Source organism: Neopelma chrysocephalum, unplaced genomic scaffold (assembly GCF_003984885.1).
Source record: "Neopelma chrysocephalum unplaced genomic scaffold, ASM398488v2 Primary Assembly neopelma1_24, whole genome shotgun sequence".
Taxonomy (NCBI): Eukaryota; Metazoa; Chordata; class Aves; order Passeriformes; family Pipridae; genus Neopelma; species Neopelma chrysocephalum.
Genome location: NW_020897693.1, coordinates 12,532,401 through 12,559,788, shown reverse-complemented (window position 1 = coordinate 12,559,788; position 27,388 = coordinate 12,532,401). Strand labels below are relative to the sequence as shown.

Genomic DNA, 27,388 nt, shown 5'->3' with positions numbered 1-27,388 from the left:
TTTGCATTGCTTTCGCTTACAGCGTGGGCATTAATATATGACCAGGGGCCTAAGCCATACAGATTTGGAAACTTCTCAATAAAAGCATTTAATTTAAACTTGGAATAAAAACTCCAGATAAGTTCCTTGAATTCTCAATTAAAATAGGCTGGACAGCAGTGGTCTGGGCACCTTGCCAGTTAGTAAAAATAGTATTTTTTTGTCATAGAAAACCCTCCATCTAAGGATATTTGTTTTACAAAGCTCCATAATGATAAATTTCCTCGTTTTACAGCTAATGAAAGTAGCATACAGTCTGATCACTCGTCAGGAGAAAAAGGATAGCTCTGAAATTCAGCTAGTTGCCCAGGAGAGGGTCCACAAAGTGTTTATTTGTTTATTTACTCTTAATATCATTCCTTCTTTATTGTGATATTTTGGAGCCCTAGGTAATGGCCCAGATATCTCTCTCTGCCCTTACTCTTAGCTTTCTGGCAGATCATAACAAGAAACGTAAATATGTTTTGGACACAAACAGTGCTTGGAGGGGTGTGTTAGCATCTGGGATGCGCCTTGGCTCCAGCAGCATCCTGGAGTCTGAGAGCTCAACACTCGGAGGGAGACAGGCACTGTAGCGATGGCACCGGCCACTGATTTCCAGCTCCCAGGGACTGTGGCGTGTGGACAGAGACACTGAAAACCACTGAAAAAGTGGTTTCACAATCCCTCCACCCCCAGCTTATATCCTCCCAAACGCTGTGAACAGTAGTTGTTTTATTGGATTTAAATGTGTGTTAATATGAGATTCTTGCCAAGAAAACTCTCCGATGCAAACAACCGAATTCCCCTCGTTCGTTTCTAAGGAAATGAAGATGTCCGTGTGTTCACACTGTGCCGGTATTTCACTTCCTTAAAACTGGCCGCTCTCCAAATCCCCGGGACAGGTCGCCCCCAGCGCTCGCCCTGATAGAGGAGCGCACCCGGCCTCGGTGCCTGCAGGGCTCCCCAAGGGCCGGCTGAGGTTGAGAGAGGAAATTATTTCTGATAAGAATTTGTTTAACACAGAGAAACGGCTTTTTTTTGTATCCCGAGCCCTTTACGCACACACCACACCCCACCCACCCTCTCCAGCTTTCAGTGCCTCGTTTTTAATAGCGTTCACAACGGAGCCCAGAAAAGCATCCTGACGGCTGTTCACAGAAGCCTCAGCAGCAGAGTAAAGGCCGGCAGAGCATAAAGATTCGATGCTCACACAAACACCGCTGGTGACGGTTTTATTTCTTTTTAAGGGGCGGACCGAGGGCGGCACTGCCCTCCCACCGCCCTGGCGAGGCGGCCCCGCCCCTGCGTCGCTGCCCCTCCGCGGCGGCAGGAGGCGCTGCAGCGGCTGTGGCGCCTCGGGCGGCCCCGCTCGCTTCCAGCCGCCTCTCCGACGCCTCCCGCGGAGAAGCGGAAGCGGCGGCGGGCGGGGATCGGCCGCGGGTCGGGGTGAGTCCAGGCGGGCCGCGGGGGGCGGCCGGGAGGGCGGGGGCTGCGGCGGGCCCGGCCGGCTGTACGTGGAAGCGAGGGCCCGGCCGGTCGCTGGGAGTGGGAGCCCGGCCGGCGCGGGCTTGTGGCGGCGCCCGGCACGGAGCGTTTCCCCCGCCGGGCCGGGGCTGCCGGCTCGGGAGCGGAGCCCGCGCCTGCCCAGGCCCGCGGAGCCCTGCGGCCCCTTCCCCGAGAGCGGGCTCGGGGCTCGGAGCAGGGCCGGGGGTGCCACAAGGGGCCCTGCGCTAGGGCAGGGCGGTGATGGGGCTGAGGCGCCGGCCTGCGCTGCTCCGGAACTGAAACTGTGCCGCGATCTGAGGCCAGGTAGCCCGGGCTCCGAGATACACTGGTTTACCTGGCTGGGAGCCTGGCTGGAATGACCTTGTGTTGCCTCTCAGCGCCCCGAGGAGCGCCATCGCACTGCGGCGGGAGCGTGAGCAGCCCGTGGCTCTCGAGTTGTGGTCCCGCTTGTCTCGAGCACATCAGCTTAACGTGGGCTCTGTTCTTCCCAAGTGAAGTAAAGATACAAAGTAAATTCTTCGGTAACGCGTTAAAGGATAAGTTTCAAGATAGGTTACTATTTCTAAAACCGACAGCTCTGTTTTCTAGGAGAGACTGGCAGTATTTTATATTTAACGATAATTAACACGAGTAATAAATTATGACTTCAGTAGTACTTTCCATCAATTTCGTTTGGTTTAGATAGGTCACGCTGAGTCTTTTCGTACTTAAACGGAAATCTCAGTGTAGGTGGGAGGAAAATGTTCTAATTATATCCCTTATAACTAGTAGTTAAAGCTTGCCGAAAATATTTCTCCGTGTTTGCCTCTGACAAGTTCTGCATGCTGCAGAACTATGAGCCGTGTGTTTTTTGTGTCTTAGATACCATTGACTGAGTGATACATACAGGGTTGATTGGAAGTTTCGGTGAGGGACAGGTAGGAAAAGGAGTGGGGGAACATCTCCCATGCATTTTACGCTGTGTTCACCAACTGTGTTAACACTTGCAAGCAAACTGTTTTGCCTTTCCATTGTATGAAAAGGCTATAGAACTAGTCCTTATAGTAAAAGAAGGAAAAAAAGGTGATAAAACAAGTTGTATTATTTTTTGTATTATTTTGTAGCTATTGCTTTGGGTATAATTCTTCTGCATATTCCACATTACCTACAGTTTTTCCCAGGAGGTGAAGATTTGTGAAGCTCAGTCAGACTCTGTTGAATGGCAACCTGTCAAGACAGAAATGGCTTTTTTAGATTAGCTAAGCAAATACAAAAAGGTTTTAGATCCAGTCTGTGAAAACTGGTGATAAAAGATTCTGGGTATAAAGCATGTCAAAAAGACAATGAAAGTAAATATAAGGTGGAGTGAAAAGGAGAAATGTTTTAATTGTTTCAGAATGTCTGCTTAATTCACTGCTTGTTTTACCAGAGTCTCAGATTGTTTTACTAATGCCAGATACAAGCTTGTAGAGGTAGATGGTAATTAAATCTAGCCCTGAGACTGTACCTTGCAGAAATGACATTTGTTCATAGCCATGCTTCTCCCTGCCTCTTGAAGTGCCTTCTGCCCTGGTATTTACTTTGTCCCCATTAGGCAGCACCTTAAAGTCTCTTCAGATCTTCTGAGGGATATAGAAAGCCACAATGCATATCTCAGTTTGTTCTCGGTGTACGGAGAGCCAAGGGAGAACAGAGGCCAAAGAGCAGAGTCACTGCCAAAGTAAAGAATTAAATAGCATTGTTCTTCTCACTTACAATGCTTTCCTTATATTTGTTATTCTCAACAGTTCTCAATGGATTGTATCTAGAAGTTAATAAACCGAAGAAAGGTTTGGGGGATTTTGGCTTGGGTTTTTTTTTGGTTATGGGAAAACCCATGGAATATTTTGGTGTTAAATGCAGTATAGTATGCTTCCACTGCTCACTAAAATTAAATTTGTTTTGACATACCTAAGTAGGATAAAATATGAATGTAACTGTGAGTGTGCCACCATCTAGTTTCATAAGTAACATTCAAGCATGAAAATATGTATGTGATTAGAGCCTGACAGCATTCTCTCCAAATAAAAAGAAATCACCTGGAAAATTTCAAAACCCCCAAGGGCTGCTCTGCTTCAGCATCAGGAGCTCTTGATAGTGTCTAATGAGCTCTGAATGGTGTTCAATTCTATTTGCCTCAAACAAAAATTCTTCCGTGAAGTCTTCACGTTTGCATGTTAGAATGGTAAGTGTAGTGGTTATCCAAAAGACTTGGAAGTCTTAGTGGGTACTGCTAATAGAAAAAAAAAATTGCTACCTCAACAAAACATTTGCACCATGCTTGCAGACTTTTATAAGAAACCAGAATTTGGTTTTTGCAGTTACAAGTTCTGCCCAAATCTCTTATTGCTTTGGCTTATTTAGACATTTGATAGCTTTTAAATGAAAGTGTTTTATGGTATTAATTAAAAGGAATTGCATAATTTCATATGTTCTGCCTGGATGAGGCCACAGTGATGATAGTTACAAACCTCATAATGGAAACACATGGTGCTTATCAGTTGTCAGTAGACCATTAATTATTATGCCTGGGAATAAGTGTTGCAAGTATTGCTCCATAAAATTATCCAAAGTCACTCCACTGGTCTGTCAGTCTCATGACCCAGAAATCTATACATAAAAAACTGTTCTCAGTGAGAGAGAAGAAGAAAAGAGAGGAGTTTGGCCAGTTTTTCTGTCGATGTGGTGCTCCAGGCATTTCCCCTGCTGGATGTCTGCTGACCAGGCTGCAAGCAAATTATGTTTGTGAACTTCAAGTAAGAAAAAGGATTTGGAGTAGTCCTCTGTATTGATTTCCTTATTTATATGGCTAGTCAGTGTGAATTTTCTAGGAAAGGGCATATGGAAAGTAATTGTATTCAGTACTTAGTGATTAATATTAAAAGTTTTCTATCTTATGGAAAGTGATACTTTCTCTGTACAGTATTCTTTCACCTTTGCCAAATGCTCAAAGGTATTGTTTCATATTTCAGTATAAATAGGATAAAATGCCTAATTTTATTTCCTCCTTATTACTCTAATGATAATGTGATTTTCCAGGCAGTCTGAAGATATCTTCTGGTACCAGCAATATTTTTGGATTTAGAGGAATTTCTGGATTAATCCTGTGGCTCTCTGGAGCGTGAAAATCTGTAAAAGTTCTGCCTAAGCTCCATATACTATGGGACTTGACAAATCAGAGTACACAGTTTTGTTGCATGCGTATATTTAAAATATGGGCAGTTTAAATTCTGTTGTGAAGTCATTGTTTTGTCAATCATAAGGGACATTATTCTTGCAGGAGTTTGCTCTTCTGGTTTGAGTGTGCTAGCTCACATCAGCCTAATCACTTTGTAATGCAGCAGTGTAAATAGCAACATAGCACAGGTTATTTAGTGAAGAAAGGGTTCATTATGGTTTGAAGTTGGAAGAGTAGTATGGGGACTCCCTGTAGTCTTAACTCTCTTTTCTGGGGCATGACAGCTTGATCCTTAGGGCATTCCCACATTTCTGCAGCAGAGGTAATGATCAGACAAGTTCTGTCCATTACCATTTGGCCTGGAAAGCGCCTTCCTTTCTGTTGTAAAACAATACAGCTGTTGCCTTGGAGAGCGAAATCAACCTTTGCTAGCCCAAGGACTGGGTACCTGGTGTGCAAGCTAAAGCCCATTATCTCTCTACCCATCAGGTGTGATAGGACTTCCTAGCTTTAGAAGAGGGTACTTCAGGCACATTACCAAACACAGTTTAAGGCTTTCTCTGCCTGAGAAACTTCACTCTAGCAAAAACAAGGATTACCATGTAATGATCCAGTTTAATTTCCGTTGTTCCTGGATCTGAAAGCTGGCTGTAGGGCAAACAAAAAAGGTATAGAGAGCAGTCTAGCAAAGTGTTTAATGTATTAAACTACTAACATTAAAACAAAGGATTAGTTGTAAAGGCTGTGGTGTACACAAGTTATAAGTTAATAGTTGGATATTGTTGTACTTGCATTTGACTCAGTTTTGTTTGGCACAGAGGAAGAATACCAACCATTATCAATAGGAAGAAAAACTGATGTAGTTTTGGGATATATACTAGTTTGGATTTTAAAATCCATCCTCTTCCAGCCAAAGCATTTTTTTAATTCCCCAAAGGAAGAACATGAAAAACTGCTTCAGTAGGCTCACAAACTGTCTGCTCCACCTTAATTGGGGAAACGACTTGTCATTAAACATTCAAAGTATACTTTTCTGTAGTTGGTTTTGCACTAGCACTGCTCTGTTCAAGATTGAATCTGTGTTCCTGCTCTTGGAGGGTAAAGTAACTGCCACAAGGAACAGAACTAATTCCTACTACAGTAGTTAGAACTCACAGAGGAATTGTTTTAAACTATGCTGGAGTAATCAGGCCTTGGTTAATGGTCAGAGTAACAGCAGTATGCATTTTTATTCGAAAAATTGTGCCTTGCCCCACACCTATAATTATGTGTGGAGGAAGGACTTCCTTCACAGATAAGATGAAATGGGTAAGAGTAGTAGGAGGAATTCTGTCTTAGATAAAACGTGAACAAAGTTTAAAATCTGGCTTTTAAATCACCTTGTTTAAGTTGCCTCTTTGTGCCTGAATTTCCCAATTTAAAAAGAGCCGATGACATTTGCACTTCTTTTTTTATGAACCACTCGGTCATGTGCTGACAAAAAGCTTTATGTAGAAGTGGAGTATATCACTGAATAAGGGGATTTTTGTGTGCGGCTGGGATGTTGACTGGTTGCAGTGACTCATTCATTAAAATGACTCTGGTATAGGAGTTTTGTTTCTGTAAACTGAATGGACATACTGCTATTTCTGTAGAAACAATATAAAGGGGTAAAGAGTTCAGCTAGTGTTCAAAAAGTTCAAAAAGCATTCAGCTAGTGAGATTATACCGACTCAGATCCTGTTTTCTTCCTTATAAGAGCAATATTTGAAATAGTATGGTTTTTTTCCTAGTAACAGCCCAAGAGAAGAGTCACACACTTCTTTTCAATTAATGTGAGAACTGAATTTGGGCAAAGTTATTATATTTTTCTCCCTGAGACTTCCTGAATTCCTTTGTGACATCACTAAAGTGATATATGCTCCTCTTCCCTTTCTTAAGGGATATATGTTCCTCTTCCCTTTCTTAGTCTCAGTAAATATACCCTTGTGGCTTAGATTTATGTGAATTTCTCAGTCCTAGGCTGGCCAGTGGATTCTAATATCCTGCATACCAACATTCCCACTCCATTGGCCCAATTTAGTTCCTGTGACTTTTCATGATATGTGGACTAATAATCCTCTGCAGCAGTTGTTAAATAAGTTATATTAGTTTAACAATGGAAACAAGTTGGGTTTTTTCCTCCAGAAAGATCTACTGATGGCACTCTAAAAAAATCTCTGTTACAGGGCATCTTTATAAACATTGATTCTTCTGCTTCCATTCTAAGTAATTGGGAGAGTTGCTCCCTTCATGGGATTAAATGATCATGACATGGCTGAAGCTGCTGGTGAGAATGTACTTGGGTGTTTAGTATGTATTGCTGTTGTGCTTAGGAGCCTTGATTAATAAAGCCTGTTGTGGGTAGATAATGTATAGAGATAATACATTGGGGTGGAGAACCGTAGAAATGAACACCTCTCCTTGAGCGCAGTTCCAGACAGCTCTGCTGTAGAGTTATTTCTGCATAAAGTGAGCATTGCTGACCTGTCCAGTACAACTCAAAGCTGTCAAACTACGCCTTGAGGCTCTGTACCTTAATGGTATTTTGGAAATGTCAAGAACACTGATCTTCAAATACTTCTCATACCTCCAGATATCTCAACAATATGGAAAGTTACATATTTACAGAACAAAATAAAAGTTCTGTTTTGATTCTAATTGTAGCTGACCTAAGTATGGTAACTTTGCCTGTTTGGTTTTGTTCAGTAGATCTGCCTTTTTTTTTTTTTTTTAAGATCTGGATAGCTGGGGAAAAAAAGCTCATGCAGTATTAGCAGGGACAGTATTGCCAACTGTTTATCATGTAGATGGCCTAAAGCACATTTCTGTGATGTTGCATGTGTTCAAAATACATTCCCAGTAAATGCTAGTTGAGACCTTGTGTGACTAGTATTTCTATTGATGTAATCTTCAGGTGCCACATAATAAATACCCAAATAAAACTACCTGTCTGTCCTCCTCCTATCCATGAACATTTTGTAAAAATGAATTGTGATATTCAAATTCTGATAAGGGCAGGAAAATTTTTACTTTTGTGAGCTCATGCTCAAGGTAGCCCTATTCATTCTGCTGACCCCACCGTCTGCAGTTTAGCTCTTGATTACATTTGCATCCCTAATATATTTTAAATGATGTAATGGTATTACAGTGAACTCAGTAAGTGAACGTTGCAAAAGACTTTACCTATACTACTGTGCAAAAGACAATCAAATCTGACGTTAGTGGACTTGTTTTGCGTGCCTGGCTCCATAACCCTCAGATTACTCATACTGCCTTGCAACTGGTGGTAATCTCTGTTTTTCAAAGAAATTTCATTTATAGAAAACTAAGTGCAGTAGGATTCTGAGAAAATGGTTATGACCATTACAAAATCAAGGCAGAGGAAAATTTCTTGGACATCTAGAACTTATATTTGTTTAGATCTTTTTTTTAAAGCTTCTTCCTTCAGTGTAGAAACACTGGCCATCTGTTTGGGGATACCAGCACTTTTTCATTTCATACCTATGAGTTCAACCTGCTTGGTGAGCAGTGTTTTAAAAGCAGGCTTTAGTATGCCATTCACTGCTCTTTGGGGAAAGGCAACTTGTATCTTCTGATCTTACAATCATGTCCGTTGTCCTCCCTGCCAGCTAGACTAGAAGAGGCAAAGGACAGCAAGAACTCTGTTTGAGTGCTAGAAATTTGTAGATAGCTTTTGAGCTGTGGAATTATTATCCTTATCTCATATGTAGCTTCTTACCCCATTGAAAGTCCTGTTGGCAGTTCTAAAATGTTATCAGTAGTGCTGTATATTTGAATTTCATTTGCAGCAGAGCATCTACTTGGTTTAGGTACTTGGACTTGTATTTTATTTGTGGACCTGCACCGAAATTGATTTGAAACCTATACTGTGAATCGCTGTAGACAGAAAATGTTAAATAACATTTATATACTGCAAGGAAAATATGGAATTGAGCTATTGTCGCCCAATAAAACGTGATTCTGTACAGCATTTTTTCATGCAAAGTCTATTTGAATGCCTTAGAAGTAAATAATGTGGAAGGGGTAAAGAGATGCTTTCAGTAGACATAGCAAGGACAAAGAGTATTCCCTCTTTTACAGAAATCAGGTAGTCAGATGAAAGAGATTACAGAAAGGGGTGTGTGTTTGTTCGAACTGACTGGATGCAGTGTTCTTACCTATATATCACAGGATAAGTTAGAAAGATGATAGAAACTGGGAGAAAACCAAACCAGTGATTTAGAGTAGAACCAAATCTGTAACTGTTCCAGTGTTTCTGGTCAGAAATAAATTTTGCTCTTGACTGGAAAGGAAGGTATTTGAATATTTTAAATTAATACATCTTTTTGTCATCTTGCAGTGCATTTCTGTGTAGCACTTGATTAGCTACTATGAGCTTGCTACACAGTGATAGCAGTTGTGGAGCCCGAGACGTGGAAAGCGGCTGCTGTGCGGCCATGGCCAGTGCCTGCAGCGCTGGAGCCAAAGAAGACAGCACAAGTGTCAGCAGTGGGACTGGAAACCCTCCAAGTTCTTTCACGGAAGAAACACAAGGATATGATGTGGAGTTTGATCCGCCCTTGGAAAGTAAATATGAATGTCCAATCTGTTTGATGGCTCTTCGGGAGGCTGTGCAGACACCATGTGGACACCGTTTCTGCAAAGGCTGCATTGTCAAATCAATAAGGTAAAAGAACATTTATGGAAGTTGCTTTTAAGAAGAAAGTCACTTACCAGAGCAGTTTAAGGTCAATGTAAACTGCATAGAACTGGCCAAGGGTGCATTACCAGTGAGTGCTAATAGAACTCTGGAAATTTATGATTCATTAAAGATGCTTTTTAATAAACACTATATATGGCCAAAATGTCATGAGTTTGGAGATTTCATGAGCTTTAGATTTTACCATTTATACAAATTTATCCAGATTATGAATCTAAAAACTTGATTGATTAAACTTTAAATAATAATTAAAAAGAAAAAGGGCCAGATCCTCTAAATAAAGTCCATTTTTTGTCCAGGATTATGAAATCTGTCTTTTGCCAATGATTGTTTCCTTTAATAACTACAGGAAACTACAGACAACAGGGTTTCTTGGTGCAGATAAGGCAACTCATTATTTCAGTTCTTCACTTGAAATTAGCTGCTTTCTTGTTGAGCTGGAAGAAAGAATATGATGAGGAAATAGTCTTGAAAAAATCATTGAGACAGGAAACCAAGTGGCATTTGAAGGAGTGGGAAGAAGGTATGAAGGCAAGACCAGGCTGGGCTTATAAAACTGGATGAAAGAGCAAGGAAGGCAGAGAGTGCACATGTCCCACATGTGTCAGTGAGTATTGGATCACATTGATAGAAGGCTAGATATTATGCTGTAGGATTTTTCCTTCTCAGCATAAGCCAAATTTTTTTCTTATCAATTGCTCACTTGGCTCAAATGTCACTTTGGTAGGAATCTATACATTTAATTCTGTGTGAGCCATATATATAATTGGTTCATTTCTAACTTTACTTTGCACACTTGTATAAAGATCTTGAAACTATTTTCAATGTTACCGTGTTTCTCCCTGGCATTTATTTTTAGCATGAAAAATGGACAGTGCTTTCTTGATTGGTTTTTTATACCATTTGTCCGTAGTTCTATTCCATTTCTTCTTCTCCATTGTCCATTATTTGTAGCTCACTAAATGAATAGTATGCTAGCAATGATGTTCTCTAAATACAGTATTTTGTATGTTTTGTGGGCTTCTCTGTAACTTCTGCTACGTAAATTCTCAGGAAGAATTTCTTTGTGGAAAGAGTTGTTAAGCATTGGAACAGACTGCCTGGAGGGGTGGTGGGGTCACCATCCCTGGCAGTGTTCAAGAAATGACTGGACATGGCACTGAGTGCCATGGTCTAGTTGATGAAGTGATGATCAATCAGAGGTTGGACTTGGATTCTTTTTTCCAGCCTAAAAGATTCTGTGATTCTGCCACTGTTGTATCTAATGCTACTGTATTTTTTCATAGCATACCTTTTGGATCGAGGAGGGGGAAGTGTTGGAGCTGAGAACAAGAAGACAAATTTAATATGCGCTCCCTACTTATGGTAGTGGATTCTTTTTAGCTAGCGCAGAAATTTGTGTGCATTTGCAGCACAGTTCATGTTAACATCAGTTTCATCAATATTTCTCAGAAAAGGATCCAGAAAATGCAGAACACCACCAGTGTTCACCCATGACAAGTGACTCACCTGTGGATTCTGCAGAAGCAACTGAGAGATATTCAGATTTTCACTAACTATACCATGAATTCCCCAGATCCCCTGTTCCCATAGTCCCTTGCCTTGTTCACTGTCTTCCTATTTCTGTGAGAAAAGTACATCAGGCCTCACCCAACTGCATCCCTTGGTGGTATACATGTTATCCAGGTGCATGGAAGAAGGCAAAAAGCCCCTGAACCTGTCAGCTTTAACTGTAATCCAATTCCTTAGGCACAAGCAGTTGGCTTCACTTTCTGGCCTTTGCTTTGCACATTCCAACCCAAATTCTTTCAAGAGGTTAATGTACATAATTTCATGAATGCTTGTAGGCATTACAAGACAGTCGTAATGGTAAAGGCCATTAAATTTTTAAATTCCTTACTTGCTCTCTCTGAGCTTGCTCTGTTTGTTGGCAGTAGCAGTTTTATATTCTTCTTTAACTTGGGTATTTCTGGAAGAAAAAAAATAAATCTTTGAATCTTCTCTTGAGGTTATGATGTCTATAGATTCTGAAGGTAAATTAGTACTTAAATATAGTGAGCTTTAGAAATATCTGCTCATTTCAAAGACAACAGAATTCCTACGTCGAAAACTGAGGGGAAAATGACTAAGAATTACCAAAAATGGGTGTCTCATTTCCAGTCTTTCAGATCTTTACAAGCTAAAGTGATCTTGTTTTCTAATCCTTATGCTTCTGCTGGTGAGCTGCACAGTTATAGTCATTCGTTAGAATTTACAGGACTGAGTGAAAAACTGCAGTGAACCCAAGCTCAGAACACATCATCTCGCAGCAGGAAGATAAATTTCCTTCTAACCCCAGGCATGGGAAGTGGTTTCTCTTCCTTTTTAAGTTAACGGAGCATTTGCTCTTCTCAAAGTTTTAGAGCTCCAAACAGTTTCAATGACCAGAAGCTTTTGCTTCTTTTACACCCTTTGCTTATTTTACTTCATTTCTATAAATAGTGCTGACTGTTTCAGTGAATACTAAACACAGGTTGAAAGCATTGTTTTCCTTGGAGACTACAGATCATCACTGTAATATTTCAGTTGTTTCATTGATAGTAAAAGTTTTCCCTCATTCCCCAATGTCTTCAGAGTGCAGTTTGAGTGAATGCTTGTGAAAGCAGAGCAGACAGCATAAAGTACCAGACCTCCCTGAATCCCTGAAGGGCTGAATGCATGCTTAATTGGTATCCATGGATCAAGCTATTGATTTGGATTATGTAGTGTCTACAGAACAGTATCGATTTGGAGTATGTACTGTCCACAGTACCATGTTGATTGATGTCATTGAGAACTTCTATGGAACGGAAATGAAAATGGAAAGTGATTTTTATATTCTCTAAGTACTGGTTTTTTTCATTAAGTGATTGTCACAGCCTTTATTTGATCAGGAAAAAATTGCTCCTGTTTATTTCTCACTTCCCCACTGTCTAGCTCAAGTGAACACAGAGATTAAGAATTTTAAATGATGAAGGATGTACAAGCATTTCTTGAGTAATCGCTTCTTGTAACTTAGACAAACAATTATAGTTGTTCATGTTGAAGTTGTGGCTGCAACTAGAAAAAAAAATTGTAAACCTTTTAAAAACTTACAATGTGAGGGACATGATTAGACCTGATGGATTTGATCACAGTAAATGTTTGCCTCCCAGAAAGTCTTGACATCTTTTTAAATAAAGCTGTCTGAAATGCTTTGAAGTCATGGTAGAGGAGAAGCTTATCTATCTAAGTAACTACAAATACTGTTTTACAAATGTTACTGTAAACAAAATCCTCAATTAGAAATTTTAGAAGAACTAAGTTCAGGTGCAGTAGGTAATTAAATTTCACTCTAGTCTTTTTTCTCCTGTATCTTTTGTCAAAGCTGACTTAGGGTTTGTAGTAGAGCTTGCCAAATACCAGAACCTCTGTTTTATCGGAAAAGCAGAATTGTGAGCTGACAAGGGGCAGCAGGGAAAGCTTTGGGTACTAGCAGTCTGTCAAACAGCTGGCATGGCTGCAGTTAAAGTGTATGCCAACTGTTTCAGCTTCTAGGCTAAGCCACTCAGTTGTTAAAATCATGAAGCGGGCTTTTTCTGCAAACAAAATTATTCTGGCTTTACTCTTTCTACCTGCATTTTAATTTCAGTGAAAATTATAGGAATATTCATTGTACTTTGTAGCAGATTGTTGTTGTTTTACAGGTACTGTTGTGAGTGTCAGAGTCCTATGTGATAAATAATTCTAGCACAGGAAATCCTTCACTGTAATGTAAGTTAGAACTGAGGTGCATAAACTCAGTTCTGTGATAGGAAATGTATGACGATGTCTTTGTCTACCAGTGCATCTAAGCAGCATTTTAAGCACAATCCTCATACTTGTAAATAATATTTGAAGCCTGTTTAATATACTACAGTGAGTTATTGCTCTTTGTTTACTACACTTTCCTACACTGGAAAATTGCCATGCATTCTTATTTTACCCTTTGTCTGCTATTATTTAAACTGGAGAACTGGTAATGATTATTTCACATTATTCTGTTATTGGCTGTTATTATACATGATTAGCTTTTCTGTGTAGAAATAAAGCTGCTGTCTTATCAGCAGGCTTACTGGGTGATCTTTATACTGTACTAAACAGGGTGTTTGTAACCAAGTTATACCTGTGAAAACTGATTTCCTGTAGGTTGCGAAGTGAGAGAACATTTCTGGGTTGTGCGAAGATCAGCACACTGATCATAGCTCAGGGAGCTCTGAAACAAAATGGCAATCTGGGTATTTTCTTCCACTTGTTTGGGAGTATGACTACCAGGCATGTGGTGAGCTAGCTCTTACAAGTAAAACCTGTGAAAGGAAGTTCATTGCCTCTTTTTGAGGTCTCAGCTTTACCTCCACTTCCTCTAGCGCATTGCTAGTGGAGTTGCTGAGCAATTATTTCCTTTTCCAACAGAGAACATAAATTCCCTCCTGGTCTCCACAGCCCTCTAGGTTCTCCTTCCCCTCATGCGTGCAAGCAGTGACAACGATCTGGCCTTTGATCCTTGCACCACAAGTGGTCTCTGACATTTTTCTGCCTCATGTATTTTTCCATTTTATTGCTGTTTCCATTAGCATTTCAGCTCAGAGCTTTGATCCCTGATGCCTTTTTAACTGCCTTACTTAATTGTGAATCAATATGTTGACCTACTGCTTTCAGAATGAGCTGATACTGGAAAATTTGATGGAGGCAATCCCTTTTTTTACTCTGTTTCTAATTATTTTTGTGTTTAAATGGAGATAGACAGAATCTGATGAACTGGAACTTTAGTTACCTTGTGCAAGTTGCATGCATCCATGTTCCACTGTCACATTCCAAACTTTTGCCAGTTAGCACTTCCAGTCTGTTTGCTGTTAAAATGGCTTCAGATGCAACACTCAGTTCCAAAGCCAGTGTAATTTTCATAGTTACTAGTAATTTTCATGTCTGGAATTTTTTTCTCTTATTTGCTGTATAAATAAATAAATTGAAGGATAACCAACTGTTCAAATGGTTGTACAACAAAAACAGCAAAATGAGCTATATGAGAAATAATGCCAAATAGATGAAGTAAATCTGGAAGAAAAGAAAATTTTACTTTTTCTCTCAGCTATGATCACCTTGAATGTTTATAAAGTGTGAACGAAATTAAAGAAAGTCGAAGAATGTTTAAAGAATTGTTTTGAAATTGCATGTGAAACATACTTTGATGCTTGAGCTATGTGAAGTATTCACACAAACAGGACTGTAAGTTCTTAGTTTCTTTATGTTCTCCTCAAGTTTGTTTCCAGAGAACCTAACATGGCATTTGTACAAAAAAAACGTATTGAGTTAGAAAAGGGCTGCAACCCCAGTCATGCCACCTCTAGTGAAACTGTGTATTGTCAACTTTTCTGGTGTACATTGTGTACTTTCTGGTCATTACCACATAAATGCCATTGTTTTCAAAGACTTTCTTACTGTGTTATAACTTGGCCACTAATATCTTACTAGTGTAAAAATATTTTAAAATAAAGGCTTGGAAATCTCTTGGAAATATTAGACTACCTTTTTCCTTGCTTTTCTGCATTATAGAGATGCAGGTCACAAATGTCCAGTAGACAACGAAATTCTGCTTGAAAATCAACTTTTTCCTGACAACTTTGCTAAACGGGAGATCCTTTCATTAATGGTGAAGTGTCCCAACAAGGGCTGCAGTATGAAGATGGAGCTGAGGCACTTAGAGGTGAGAATTAGTTTTGAAAACGTGGAACCTGGTTTTCATGAACAAGTAAAAATAGATGGCCATACCTGGTACTCATTTATGCTGATTCAATGCATCATTCTTTCAAGACTATAGCTACCTGTGTTTGGTTTTTGATGAGTCTTTAGTTGTGGGTAGGTTATTCTCAAGTGAACATTGTAGTGCATGAAAATTATACTAATGCAGCTTTCTGTTTGGTATCATTCATGTTTGTCTTTTGATCAGTTCTATCTGTGCTTCATACAAGTTTCTTAAAGTTAGTGTATATTCCCTCAAAGTAGCTACATATGTTAGTTGAAATAACTACTTTGCAAAATAATATTTGCAGTTAAAAGGATAAATATAAAACTAAATTTTTACCTGAGAGCCTTCTTAAAGCTCTGCATACGTGAAGCCCTGATCTTAGTAATGGGACAGTAATGGGCTGTTAAGTCAGCATAAGAGTATAAGGATTTCTTTGCATGAAAGAAAGATTGCGATTTGTTTGTCTTGTACTGTGCTTTCTCTTGAAAACAGATGAGATGATAGTACCTGTTTGTAGTATCAAATCCCTCTTCTGTCCTTTTGCAGGAACACCAGTTACAGTGTGAATTTTCCACTGTGGAATGTCCACAGTGCCAAGGAACCTTCCAGAAGAACCACTTGAAAGAGCACATGACCCAGGAGTGTCCAAGGCGTCAAGTGTGTTGCCCAAACTGTGCCACATCTATGGCCTACGAAGATAAAGAGGTACTTAGCAGGAGTCTCAGTTTTTCAATCTTCATTCACATGGGTTTGCCTGTAAATAGAATATCAGTTTAAAAAAAAAAAAAAAGCAAGGAAGTTTTTGGTCTAGAAGAGCAGTACATGCTGGTGCAGAGGTGAGAAGGTACAAACTCAGGATATTAGCCTATAACAGGAAAAGGTGGGGAGAGATTGTTCTTAAATGCAAACTTATTGGGAACCTTGTGGTCTGAGGAGACTTGTGAAAGAACCATTGATTTTTGGCCACCAGAAAAGCCTATATCTACTGCCAAATGAATACAAAAGGCAGTATTTACATTTGCTTTACATTTTATGCCTGGGAGAAAGGATATAGCAGGAGTTAAATCTTTTGGGGATCTTTGCTAACACACAAGACCATGATAATTTCTGAATTTTTCTCCTGGTTCTGTATTTTTTCACTTGTGCAGTACTGAGGATAGTACTTTCCTTTTTCTGTTTCCTTTTCTTTATCTCTATATAGATGTGTTTTATCTCAAGGACTGTTAAATTTTATGAAATTCATCTTGTGAATTGTCAAACAAAAGTACCTTGTATAGTTCAATGATTAAAAAAAAAATCTTTAATATAGTTCCACTGCAATTGAACGTGTATTTTAGAAACTTCTGGTTAAATTCAGACTTCTTTAGAGCATAAGAGCTTTAGGAAATAAAATATCTGCAACTTTATGAAGCTCCTGGGTAAGTCCAGGAAAAAACGGTAATAGAAAACATACTGTTCAGGGTAAGGGGAGTGACTTTGTTTCACAGTTGCATACAGCTAAATGCAAAATTTGAAATGTAAATAAAAATTTGATGTCTGATCAGAGGTGATTAGCCCTCTCTCAAATTTTATAACTTTATTGATTCTTTCTTTCCTCTCTTTTTCTGCTTGATCACTAAGCTTCATGACCAAACCTGCCCGCTTGCCAATGTGTTTTGTGAATATTGCAACACAGTGCTAATCAGAGAGCAGGTAAGTGACTACCACCTTCTGTGTTTAATCTGGGTCAGATGTTTTGTATTTACATTGCTTCTTTAATATGAATTTAAACTTGGAGAAACAGTTTGTCTACTAGCTAATAAATCTCTACCTGTCTCTCTGTGAAAATGTCCAGTACAGGTGTGATACTCTTTTAAATACTGTTCCAGCTTGCAGTCTGGTAAGACCTCTGTAGGATTTTTGGCTGAACATCACATTATTTAGCTGTACTGCTTCTTGACAGGGGACATGCTGCATGTTTTTTATGTTGAATGGAGGTTAAAAAATGGGCAGAGAGTGAGAGTATTTGTAATTGGAAAGCCACTGTTGGGAAGTAGCTATAAGTAGTTCACTATGAAACTGCAGATGCTGACCAGAATTCTGCTTGTCCATTACTATTGTAATAGCCATTATTATTTCTTCTATTCAATAATAACTTCATTGACAGAAAAATGATAAATGTTATTTGGTATGCAGCCTATCCTTGTTTGAATGGGATGGCAACTATGTTGAATATCATGTCACATGATATTGAATGATCATGTCAAATTGCACAAATACTCTGAAAAGCAGGATTGAGCTTAGTAATGACAAAGGCAAAAATATGTTGTTGGGTAGGATAATCAACTGCAGAAATGGGGAACAGAGAATGCTAAATTTGTTAATGTTTTAGATTTAATGGCTGACCTGTGTTAAACTTGTGTTCTGCTTCATCGTGATATTTAAACAAGGCAAACATACAGGGTTATATAAGCAGGTATTTTGCCTGTGAAACCTAGAATTATCCTTTGCTCTGTTTAGGGCTCATAAGGCATCAGCTGAAGTTGTCATGCTTTTGAGATGGGGGTGGATAGGGTGGGTCCAGAGCAGTGAGATGACTGTGATCTAGCTTGAGGATAGGCTAGCAGTGAAAGGTGTTTGGTCTAGCAAGGAAACTTGAATGCTTTCTGATGCCTGATGTAAGAACAAAGTCAATGAATTGTTAAAGGACATAGTAGTAGGATGTAGAATTTTTATCATCAGCTAATATTTTTGTTCAAAACTTCCATATTCCTTTGAGAAATTATGTAGGTATAAACTGATCTGACTTCAGGTACCTGTTCAGAATCCATCCAGCTGTATCCTTTTTGGATGTTACAAAAACATACTCTTGATGAAAAAGTAATAGCAAATCTCATTTGTTTTAGATGCCTAACCATTACAACAATGATTGTCCTACTGCCCCAGTGCCATGTTTCTATAGTGCCTTTGGATGTCCTGAAAAGGTAAGCCTTTTATCAGAATCATAAGTAGCAGACCTTCTGCAGGCATTTGTCTGGGGCTTTTTTAATGTGTTTTCCTATTCTTGTCTCATTCACCAGCCCAAATCCTCAGTGATTCGTGGGTTTGTCTTTTTTTGTTTTGATATCAACAACTACACATTGATACATTATCTTTCAAAATTGGCTTTTCAAATTTAAAAACTGTGAACTCTTTGCTTGATGAACTTGCTTTTATTAATCCATGACTGACTGCTTTCTCAGTTTTCATGTCAATAAAGTAGCTTCCAGCATTTCTTCCAAAGTTGTGGCCAAATACACTTGTGGCTCTTAGAGTTCCATGAAGAAAACCAATTTTATTAAATTCTAAAGTTATTAAACTGGATACTCTTATTTCTAGTTGTTTACTACCTCTTTGTAAAAATGGATCTTTCCCCTTCATCGTTTCCACATCAATTTTCATACACCATTTGGTACAATAGAATATTTTAGCAAATCAATGAAGGGAATACAGTGCTAATTGAAAGCACAGAAAAAAATACTAAATGTATTTTTATCACTAACAGTCTTTCACTAATGTCTTTGTTTTGAGTTGAACAGTGTTATTGAAAGTGTACACCATAATTAGTGATGGTTTAATAGGGAAATAATTACTTCTACGAAACCTGAATCTTTTTATCATGAATGCTCATTAACAAGAAAGTAACCCTGAATATACACATAATGCTTGCCTTTGGAATATTTTTCAAGAATGTTTTCAGTATAAAATACTCAATATTTCTTCATATCTTGTTTTTACTTTGAGGTGCACAGTTTGAAATACACTGTTTCTATTTCTCATTGTATGTACTACTGAAATACCTCATGTCTTTTACTCAAAATTGCCTCCATTTGAAGTGCAGGTTTAAAATGTGATTTCTGGTTATGTTTGATATGTTCCTAATGCCACATCTCTTAAATTCTAGATGCAAAGGAATGAACTGGCACGACATATGCAGGAGTTCACTCAGGTTCACATGAGAATGATGGCTCAGAGTTTTCAAAATATCAGTGTCACTGCTACAAATCCTGTACCTTTCATCAATGGCCTACCCTTTGAGCCTACCCTCTTCTCACACATGTCACGTGCCACATACGACTGTAATCCAGAAGTTGAAAACTTCAAAGAAACTATTCAGCAGTTGGAAGGTCGTCTGGTAAGACAAGATCACCAAATCAGGGAACTCATTGCTAAAATGGAGACTCAGAACACTCACATGGCAGAACTCAAACGTACTATCCGAAGTTTGGAGGGAAAGATCACTGAAATGGAGGCCCAGCAATGTAATGGTATTTATATCTGGAAGATTGAGAACTTCAGTGGACTTCAGAAAGCCCAGGAAGAAGAGAGACCTGTTGTGATGCACAGTCCTGGCTTCTATACTGGAAAGCCTGGGTACAAGCTGTGTTTGCGCCTGCATATCCAATTACCAAATGCTCAGCGCTGTGCTAATTTTATATCTCTGTTTGTCCACACTATGCAAGGAGAATATGACAGCCATCTGCCATGGCCTTTCCAAGGCACGATACGACTTTCTATTTTGGATCAATCAGAAGGCCCGGAAAGGCAGAATCATGAAGAAGTAATGGAAGCCAAGCCAGAGTTACTGGCCTTCCAGAGACCGACAGTTCACCGCAATCCAAAAGGTTTTGGTTATGTGACTTTCATGCACCTGCAAAATTTGAAACAAAGAACCTTCATAAAGGATGATACACTTCTGGTGCGCTGTGAAGTTCTAACGCGTCTAGATTTGAACAGTGTCCGCAGAGAAGGATTTCAGGCTCGCAGTACAGATGGACCTATGTAGCCTGTAAGTCTTATCCAGAGGAATGGAGCCACTAGTTGTGTTCTTCCACCACAGGTTATAAGAGTGCTTCATTGTCCGTATAGGCTGCGTTTGTAAAAGATCATAGTTACCAGCACAGTTGTATCTTCACCTGAATGGAACTTTCTTGTTGCTGGTTTATTTTTTTCTGTATGAGGTCGTGTATTTAAATATTTGGTATGGTTCTCTATTAAAATAATAAGCTACTTTTGTAGCAAGCTAACTAAATGAAGTGTTGTTAGTCAAAACTTAACTGCCTAAAGGAAAATCCTGTTGCAGAACCTGTACGTCTCTGGTAAAATGTAAGTCATGTTGAGAAGTCCTATAAGTCTTTTCACCCCAGTGCCTCAGAATAGATACTGTAACAGGGAAATAGCTAAATTAATAAAGATGAGGGATTTTTTTGTTTGTTTTTTACAGAGCTTGGGAAAGTTGAGACAGTTTCTATATTGACTTATCTAGAATTTTGCATTGGCTATGCTTTTCTTAAAATCTGAAGTCAAGACTTTGCTCACGTCACCTAGGGTTCAGGTATGCTTTGGCCCTTCCCTTCTTTGGAGTTAGCTTCAGGAATTGGCATGTTGATGTACAGTTGATGCTAGTATTGCCAAGAGATGTGTGGTAGTGCTGTGGAGAAGGCTAAATGACTATGAACTGACTTCACTGAAGAAATATTTGTAATGTTGTCTGAAAGTGCCTCCCTAATTCTCTTTACTTGGATAAATCTTTCTGTAAGTGTGTGCTCTAGGCCCAGAGTATCAATCACAATTGACAAGAGATATAAAAGTTTAGCATTTGAATGAAATACGTTTGTGCTGATGTACCTCCTAGTGCTGGACATTTTTCAGCTTGTGAGTGGATACATGAGCAAAAGGATGTACTAACTAGATAGGGTGATGCAGGATGCATTTTGCTGTTGCTGAAACCTGAATTTGTACCAAAGCTGAACTTATGACCTGCATCTATTCGAGTGATCTCTTGGTGTTGTGCATGACATATGACCTATGTCATCTCCTGTGAATTCTCAGTGGGCAGCTGGCCATATCAACATCCACTGTTGTGGGTATTTCCTGTCCCTTTGAACAATAGAAGCTGGGCCACTCTCAGCAATTTGGAGAGGAAGGAAAACCTACTAGTTCAACAGTGTGAGGAAAAATTGCAGTCCTGTTTGCTCTTAGGAAGAAAATCTGGCTTCCATAGTTACTCATTTATCCAACACTAGATTCACTATGTCAGGGATTCATGAGCTTCCTAATGTTGCATGTATTATTATTTTCTGTACTGACTGTATGCCACATAAATGTTAGTTTTGACCAGTCAAAGCTGAGTAGTTCAATTTCACTGGTGCTAAAAATTTTAACTTATCATGGTGCTGATAAAGTTCTGAATCTTGTCTTTAAAGAAGGGAAGAAAAAAGTTTTGTTCACCCCATAACTTAAGCAGATATTCTGATACAGAAGAAAGAACTAAACGATACATAAGCATATGTGTATTATTTATCCATGCTAGTGAAGCAACCTAAAGACTGCTGCTTAAAAAATAGTAAAGAGTATTCCAGCTATTTGGCCTCATCAAAGCAATACCATGAGTATCATCAGTGGGGAAAGGGCATATGCTTAATACATACAAGAGTAAAGAAAGACTACTGTAGTATATTGATTCCAGAGGATACTCTGCCTGCCTGCATGAGATGTAAAGGTTCCTGGACCCAAGCTACCACATTCATCATATCCAGATGAGTAAAACTTCTTCTGGAGATAGAACCTATCAGATGAGGGATTGTGTTCAATGGAGTGTTGTCACTACTGAAACATGAACTTCCTGGCTAATGGTAAATGCAGTTGGTCATTGACAACTTAAGTGTATTCTCTGTGATTAGGGGAGGGGTGAGCATATATTACTCAAAGTAGGAAAAGATCCTTGCTTTAAAACTGTGGGCTTAAGCTTCTTAAGTAGTCTTGATGATGAATAGCCTCTTCCTATTAGCTTTATTGTTTTAGTGTCTTCAGTTAGAGACTGTCCAGTTTAACCATTCTTAACCAAGAGCTGTTAATGTACATGGCAGTGCACAGACCCACTGTATACAGAAGGTGCTGTACACTAGTTCTCCATTTTCAAGCTATGTTAGTTATACTTATTTTTTTCAAGATGCTCAAAAACTGCCATTCTCTCCTTTTTTCCCCCGTTCTCTTTTTTTGGGGGGGTGGGAGGCAGTCAGAAGAAACACTTGTAATTAGAGAGCTTCTTCCTGCCCCAGGTCCTTTTTCAGCCCTAGTGGTAATAATAAAAATGTCCTTGCTCTGTGTTCACATTGGTTATACCCAAGACCCACTAAGTGCATTAACACTTCCTTTGCTTTTGAAGATTTGCATTCTGAATGGAATTTTTACTTTGAGCCATATCTGTGAGATCGGATGTACTTTGCCTCTGAGGAGGAAACTCAGTTTGCTGGCGGAGTTTTAAGTGATTCAGGTTAATACAATAGCACAAGCCAATAGGGAATAGAAGGCTACTGCATGTATAGTACTGCATTGGCCACAGTAATATGAATGCTTTATTCACTGCTGCTATTCTACTGGTTTTGTACTTTTATATTACCCACTAGAACTCTGAGTGATGTCAAATTACTGTAATGACAGAGTTTTACATGAGAGACTTTCAGTGCTAATTTGCTAAGTATCAGTTAGATCTTATTGTCATAAAAACATATTGTAAATGTTAATTAAATATTTATTCATAATATTCATGTACTTGCTCCATTTTCCTCTTTCCCCTTTCTCCAAATCTTTTCTTTTGAGAACTTGTTTTACCACGGTGGATTGAGGTATAATTGCTAGAACTGTTTAAATGGAAGCAGAAAGGTATGCAGCATTGAGAGTTGTCTCTAAAACAAACCCAAAGAAGTATGGGAATTTAACCCATTTCCTGTGTAATTCGTTCAGCAATGGAGTTCTTTAGTTCTGTGACTCAAAGCTTTGCAGCATCACTGGATCTCAAGGTGATTTAAAAAGTGGCTTGGCTTCTTTTCCAAATTTCTGTTGTCTTTAATGTGTTTTAAGTCACCCACTTAATATGTGTATTTGCAAAGCTGCTATGGCACAAATTTACCAGTGATAATATATTACAAATATGTTATCTTTTTGCCTCTGAATGTCTTCACCTGCAGGGCAGGGAAAATTATTTTACTAAAAATGTTGATATGTGATGTATATGTGGGAGATCAGATCATGTGAGATGTATAGACTTGTTTTTTAAGTGGTCTCATGATACGTCTGGTCATGTTTGCTATCAATGAATTAAACTTGCTGATGAAATCAGGATGACCTTTCTATTCTTATTTAGAGATGGTGACAGAATAAATACATTTATGATGGATTTTAAAGATTATTCTGTGTTCAATGTTAAAGGTTTATATTGGTTTGTGTTTGAACAGAAGGAAAGTACTTCTATTTCCTTTGATGTATTGATCAATAATTTAATATATTTTGTAATAGTGCACAGCAATATTTCTGACAGAACTTTAAAAAATAAACTAAGTAAACTGTGCACTGCATGTTGCATCTTTATTTGTATAGAGGGCTATTCAAAAAGTTTCACTGATACAGGACCTCTGTGGTAGTTTCTCTGTCTTGTGGGTTTCAGGTTGGCTGTTTTTTAATGCGGGAGATGATGTATCGTATAGCACCAAGAAGGCAACAAATATTTCAAGATAAAAGCTTCTGGCATTTATAATCGTTATGGATAATTCATTACTAGAAGATATAGCTCATGTGATTGATAATAAACTAAATGTTCTCATGATCATCCTGTAATTTAAGATATCTGAAAAAAATTGCACACTGTCACCTCGATGGCCACATCTCCTTGCTTGTTATATTTGTGACAGCATAACTATGGGTTGAAGCTTTGTTGCAAGATACTCAGAGCAGAAGCCAAAGGGAGTTCCTCTCTGAGTAAGAGAAGTAAATGCTTCATTGCAATCTGCTGATTTATCTCAACCACAAACATTCTGGATCTGTTTTTTAACAGCATCTGCAGAATGGGATATTCCAAACTTTCAAATTCTGAGTAACCTTAGCTGTATTTATAGACATAATATCTAATGCACTGCAGTTAATGTCAAGTTAATTATGACTTTATCTTTCATTCAGGTTGGTCCTAATAGCTTCCATGAGTTATGGATAGGAAAGTATGGTCAGTTACCAGTTATCTGTTTTGTTAATTTTTTTATTGTTTCATATTTTAAGGGCACTAAAATCTTCTTTTGATGAGATGAAGTAATAATGACCTGTTTTTAAGCAGGAAAAGTAGCTGTTTGCAGATGCACCAGTGAATGGAAAGTCCACATGAAGAAACAGAAGATGCCAGCAATATGAAAGTATGTTCACACCCTTGTAAATACAAATGTCTGTGTGCCTGTACATTTCTGAAAAAAAATGGCTAAGCTAGATGTGGACCAGGGTATTTTGACTGAATATTTTATTGGACAAATACCAGTTCATTGCAGTGACTTCACAAGAAGAATGTGTTTGTTTTAGCTAAAATCCTTACTAGTGCCAAACCAGTTGCTCTGCTGCCTTGCTCATCCCCAAAAAGCACTAAAGGCTGTTCCATCGGGAAAGAGAAAACTCCCTGTGCCATTCCTTCCTATATTATCCTGGGTGACTACATGAGTACACACAGTGCTAGACTTCAGCTGTTATATGCTGTGTTTCTCGCTTAGAAGCTGTGACTATTTAGCCTGTTTCAAAACAGCATTTACAGAAGTCCACAAAACTTAGTAAATTAGCCCTGAGTGTGCTCTTAGCATATACAATAATTACGAGGCAATAGAATGGGAGGTTAATGGACCAAAAATGGTGAGTAGGGAATCTACGCCTGTCTGGATGAAATGAGTAAGATGGCTGATGAACTCTGCCTGTTACTCATCCTTGATTAAAAAAAAAAAGCCAAAGAAAACCAAACCCACACTCATGCCACTCAGATAGGAAATTGTTATACTGGCAAAAAAAAATTATCAAAGGAAACACTTCAGTGTCACAACTGTCTCACCCTCATCGTTTGCCCACCACTGGGTCTTTGTCTGTCCCATCTGGAAGTCCACACTGGACTGAGTGGACCCTGGTGCTGCCACCACCCTTATAGGATCTGACAGTCTTAGTGACCTGAAATACCAAATGCTGGGATCTGTGGCCTTCAGGTGTTTTTCCTTTATTGGTTTTAAGTTTGTTATAATTAAACCTAACCTCCTTGATAAATATATGTCTCTGAGCATATAGGCAGCTACATGCTTAAGTTATTTTAAGTTGCTTGAAGCTTGTCAGGGCTCAGGATATGTGAAGAGTTGGTGTTAGTTCTGCAGTCTTTTCCAGTTTGCAAACTGCAATAAAAAAGCTAACCCACAGACAGAACTGTCCTTGTTCCCCCGTCTTTTCTTTTTTTTTCATTTCCTCTTGCGTGCAAGGAAGCAGAAAGATTCTGTAGTAGTAGTAGTCATATCTTGAGTCCCTCCTCATATTTTATCCCAAGCAGAACTGTTGCCACCACTTCTCATCCCTTCTAAAAGATTGGAATTTTTTCCTTTAAAAAAAAAAAAGTTGTAAAAATTAATTTACCTTGCTATTGTGTGCTGAAGGAGTGGCAGGTGCTCAAATCCTGGGACCCTACTTCACTGTCTAGTCTTTCGGTGATCATGTTCTTTGAACCCCCTTGTTCTGCAGAAACAACCATTTGTGTTGTGCAGCTCTGAAAGGCTCATTTTGACTGGGGGTTTTCCTCTTGAATGGAGTAGGAAAATTCCTAGACTGTGTGAGAGGAGGAGATTGTGCAACAGGAAAATAATTTCCTTGTTAGCCGCAGTCCCAGCCTCAACCGGTGAGCCTCATTTTCCTTTTGGTTTGTGCTCTGACTGGTCTCTGTGGCCAAACAGCCCATGAGTGTTCCTGAGTTTAGTGATTTCACCCTGCTCCTTTGTTCCAGTCAGGTCTTTGTTGCCTCCTGGATCTAGCTGCTCTCCCACCAACTGCAGAGGTTTATTCCAGCTGGTGCATTGCCCCTCTCAGGCAGTCACCCAGTGATGAAGGAGGAGAAAAGCTCTGGTCTATTCATGGTGCTGAAGATCCTAGCTGATAATTTCTGAGGTACCAGCAGGTTTGACTTAACTCGGGCAGACCCAACAGGTGCTAGCCTAGGGCAAAATGGATTCATAGACCAATACCGATGTTTTCTGGTGCCTTTTGTCCAGAAGACTTACCCCACTAAACAGTGAAGGGGACAAGGCATAAACAGAGCAGTGTTTCAGCAGTTGAGTATTGACAATTTTGGAAAAAAAGCCCCTCCTGCATTCTCTTAGCTGATTAGAACTAGAGGTGAACCTGATTTCCATGAAACTCAGCTGATAATTGACACACTGGAGAAAAAAAGAAAAAAAAAAAAAAGAAAAAAAAAAGACAAGGCAACAGCACAAGTCTTTCCTTGTCTCACCTGATCTGCAGAGTCCTTACTCCTCTGCTACAGCCCTGTATTGGTAACATATTCGTTTTCCCTTCTGTCTTCAGCAGCAGATACTCCTCTCTGACTGCTCACTCAGCAGCAGGGTGTCAAATGAAGGTGTTGTGTGAAGTCAGTGAGTCTGACTTTTTAAGTCCTACTACAGTATGCTTGAGTTAGCATTTTTATTTCCATTTTGGTATTCATGTATGCATGCATGGACTTGTTTCTCTCCAAGATTTAACTTTGTTTCTGTCGCTGCTTTTCATAAAGGGTGATTTCAGCCAGGTATGAACTTGGGCTTTGCTAACAGGGTGTTAAGGAGCGATGGTGCTGCCAAGGAAAATGACACATACAAGTTTTCCTAGTTTCAGTATCACACCCAGGTGTGATAAACTTCACACAGTGTGGAGTTTAGACTTGCCTAAGCAGGTGCGTCCAGTGTGATTCACCTCCTAGAAACAAGTCCTTCAGCTTGAGTTTCTTCATGCCAAAGTCCTTTATGTAGGCATGTGCCTGTACTTATCCTTCTAGCTAAAAGGCAGGGAAAGAATCAGTATTTTAAATTCAATTCAGTGATCTGTACAGAGTGTGGATTTGGATCCTCTGGGAATGGAAGGGGTTAGGCTTTAAATGGGTAGAAAACATAGTGATCCTGAAAGGTAAGTGAGTACTGTTGGGAAAAGGAAGGTCAGACCACCAAACACCATGACCAAACAGTTAGATAGCAGGACAGTGATGAATGCCCACTGTGGATTTCTTGTTGCCTTGTCCACTGCTTTCACCAATGGAAAACAGGGTGTGAATGCAAAAGAGCCATATTTTAATCTC

At 39.2% G+C, this 27,388-nt stretch overlaps 1 protein-coding gene across 1 annotated transcript; it reads left to right on the top strand.

Annotated features, from left to right (window-relative positions):
* The first annotated feature begins 1,372 nt into the window (after positions 1 to 1,372).
* On the top strand, positions 1,373 to 23,616 carry TRAF6 (TNF receptor associated factor 6). The gene is made up of 7 exons (XM_027704069.1): positions 1,373 to 1,467; positions 9,105 to 9,431; positions 15,054 to 15,204; positions 15,793 to 15,951; positions 16,867 to 16,938; positions 18,132 to 18,209; positions 19,169 to 23,616. The coding sequence occupies exons 2-7, from the start codon at positions 9,136 to 9,138 to the stop codon at positions 20,048 to 20,050; spliced, it is 1,638 nt and encodes a 545-aa protein (XP_027559870.1). The 5' UTR covers positions 1,373 to 1,467; positions 9,105 to 9,135; the 3' UTR covers positions 20,051 to 23,616.
* Positions 23,617 to 27,388: the final 3,772 nt, after the last annotated feature.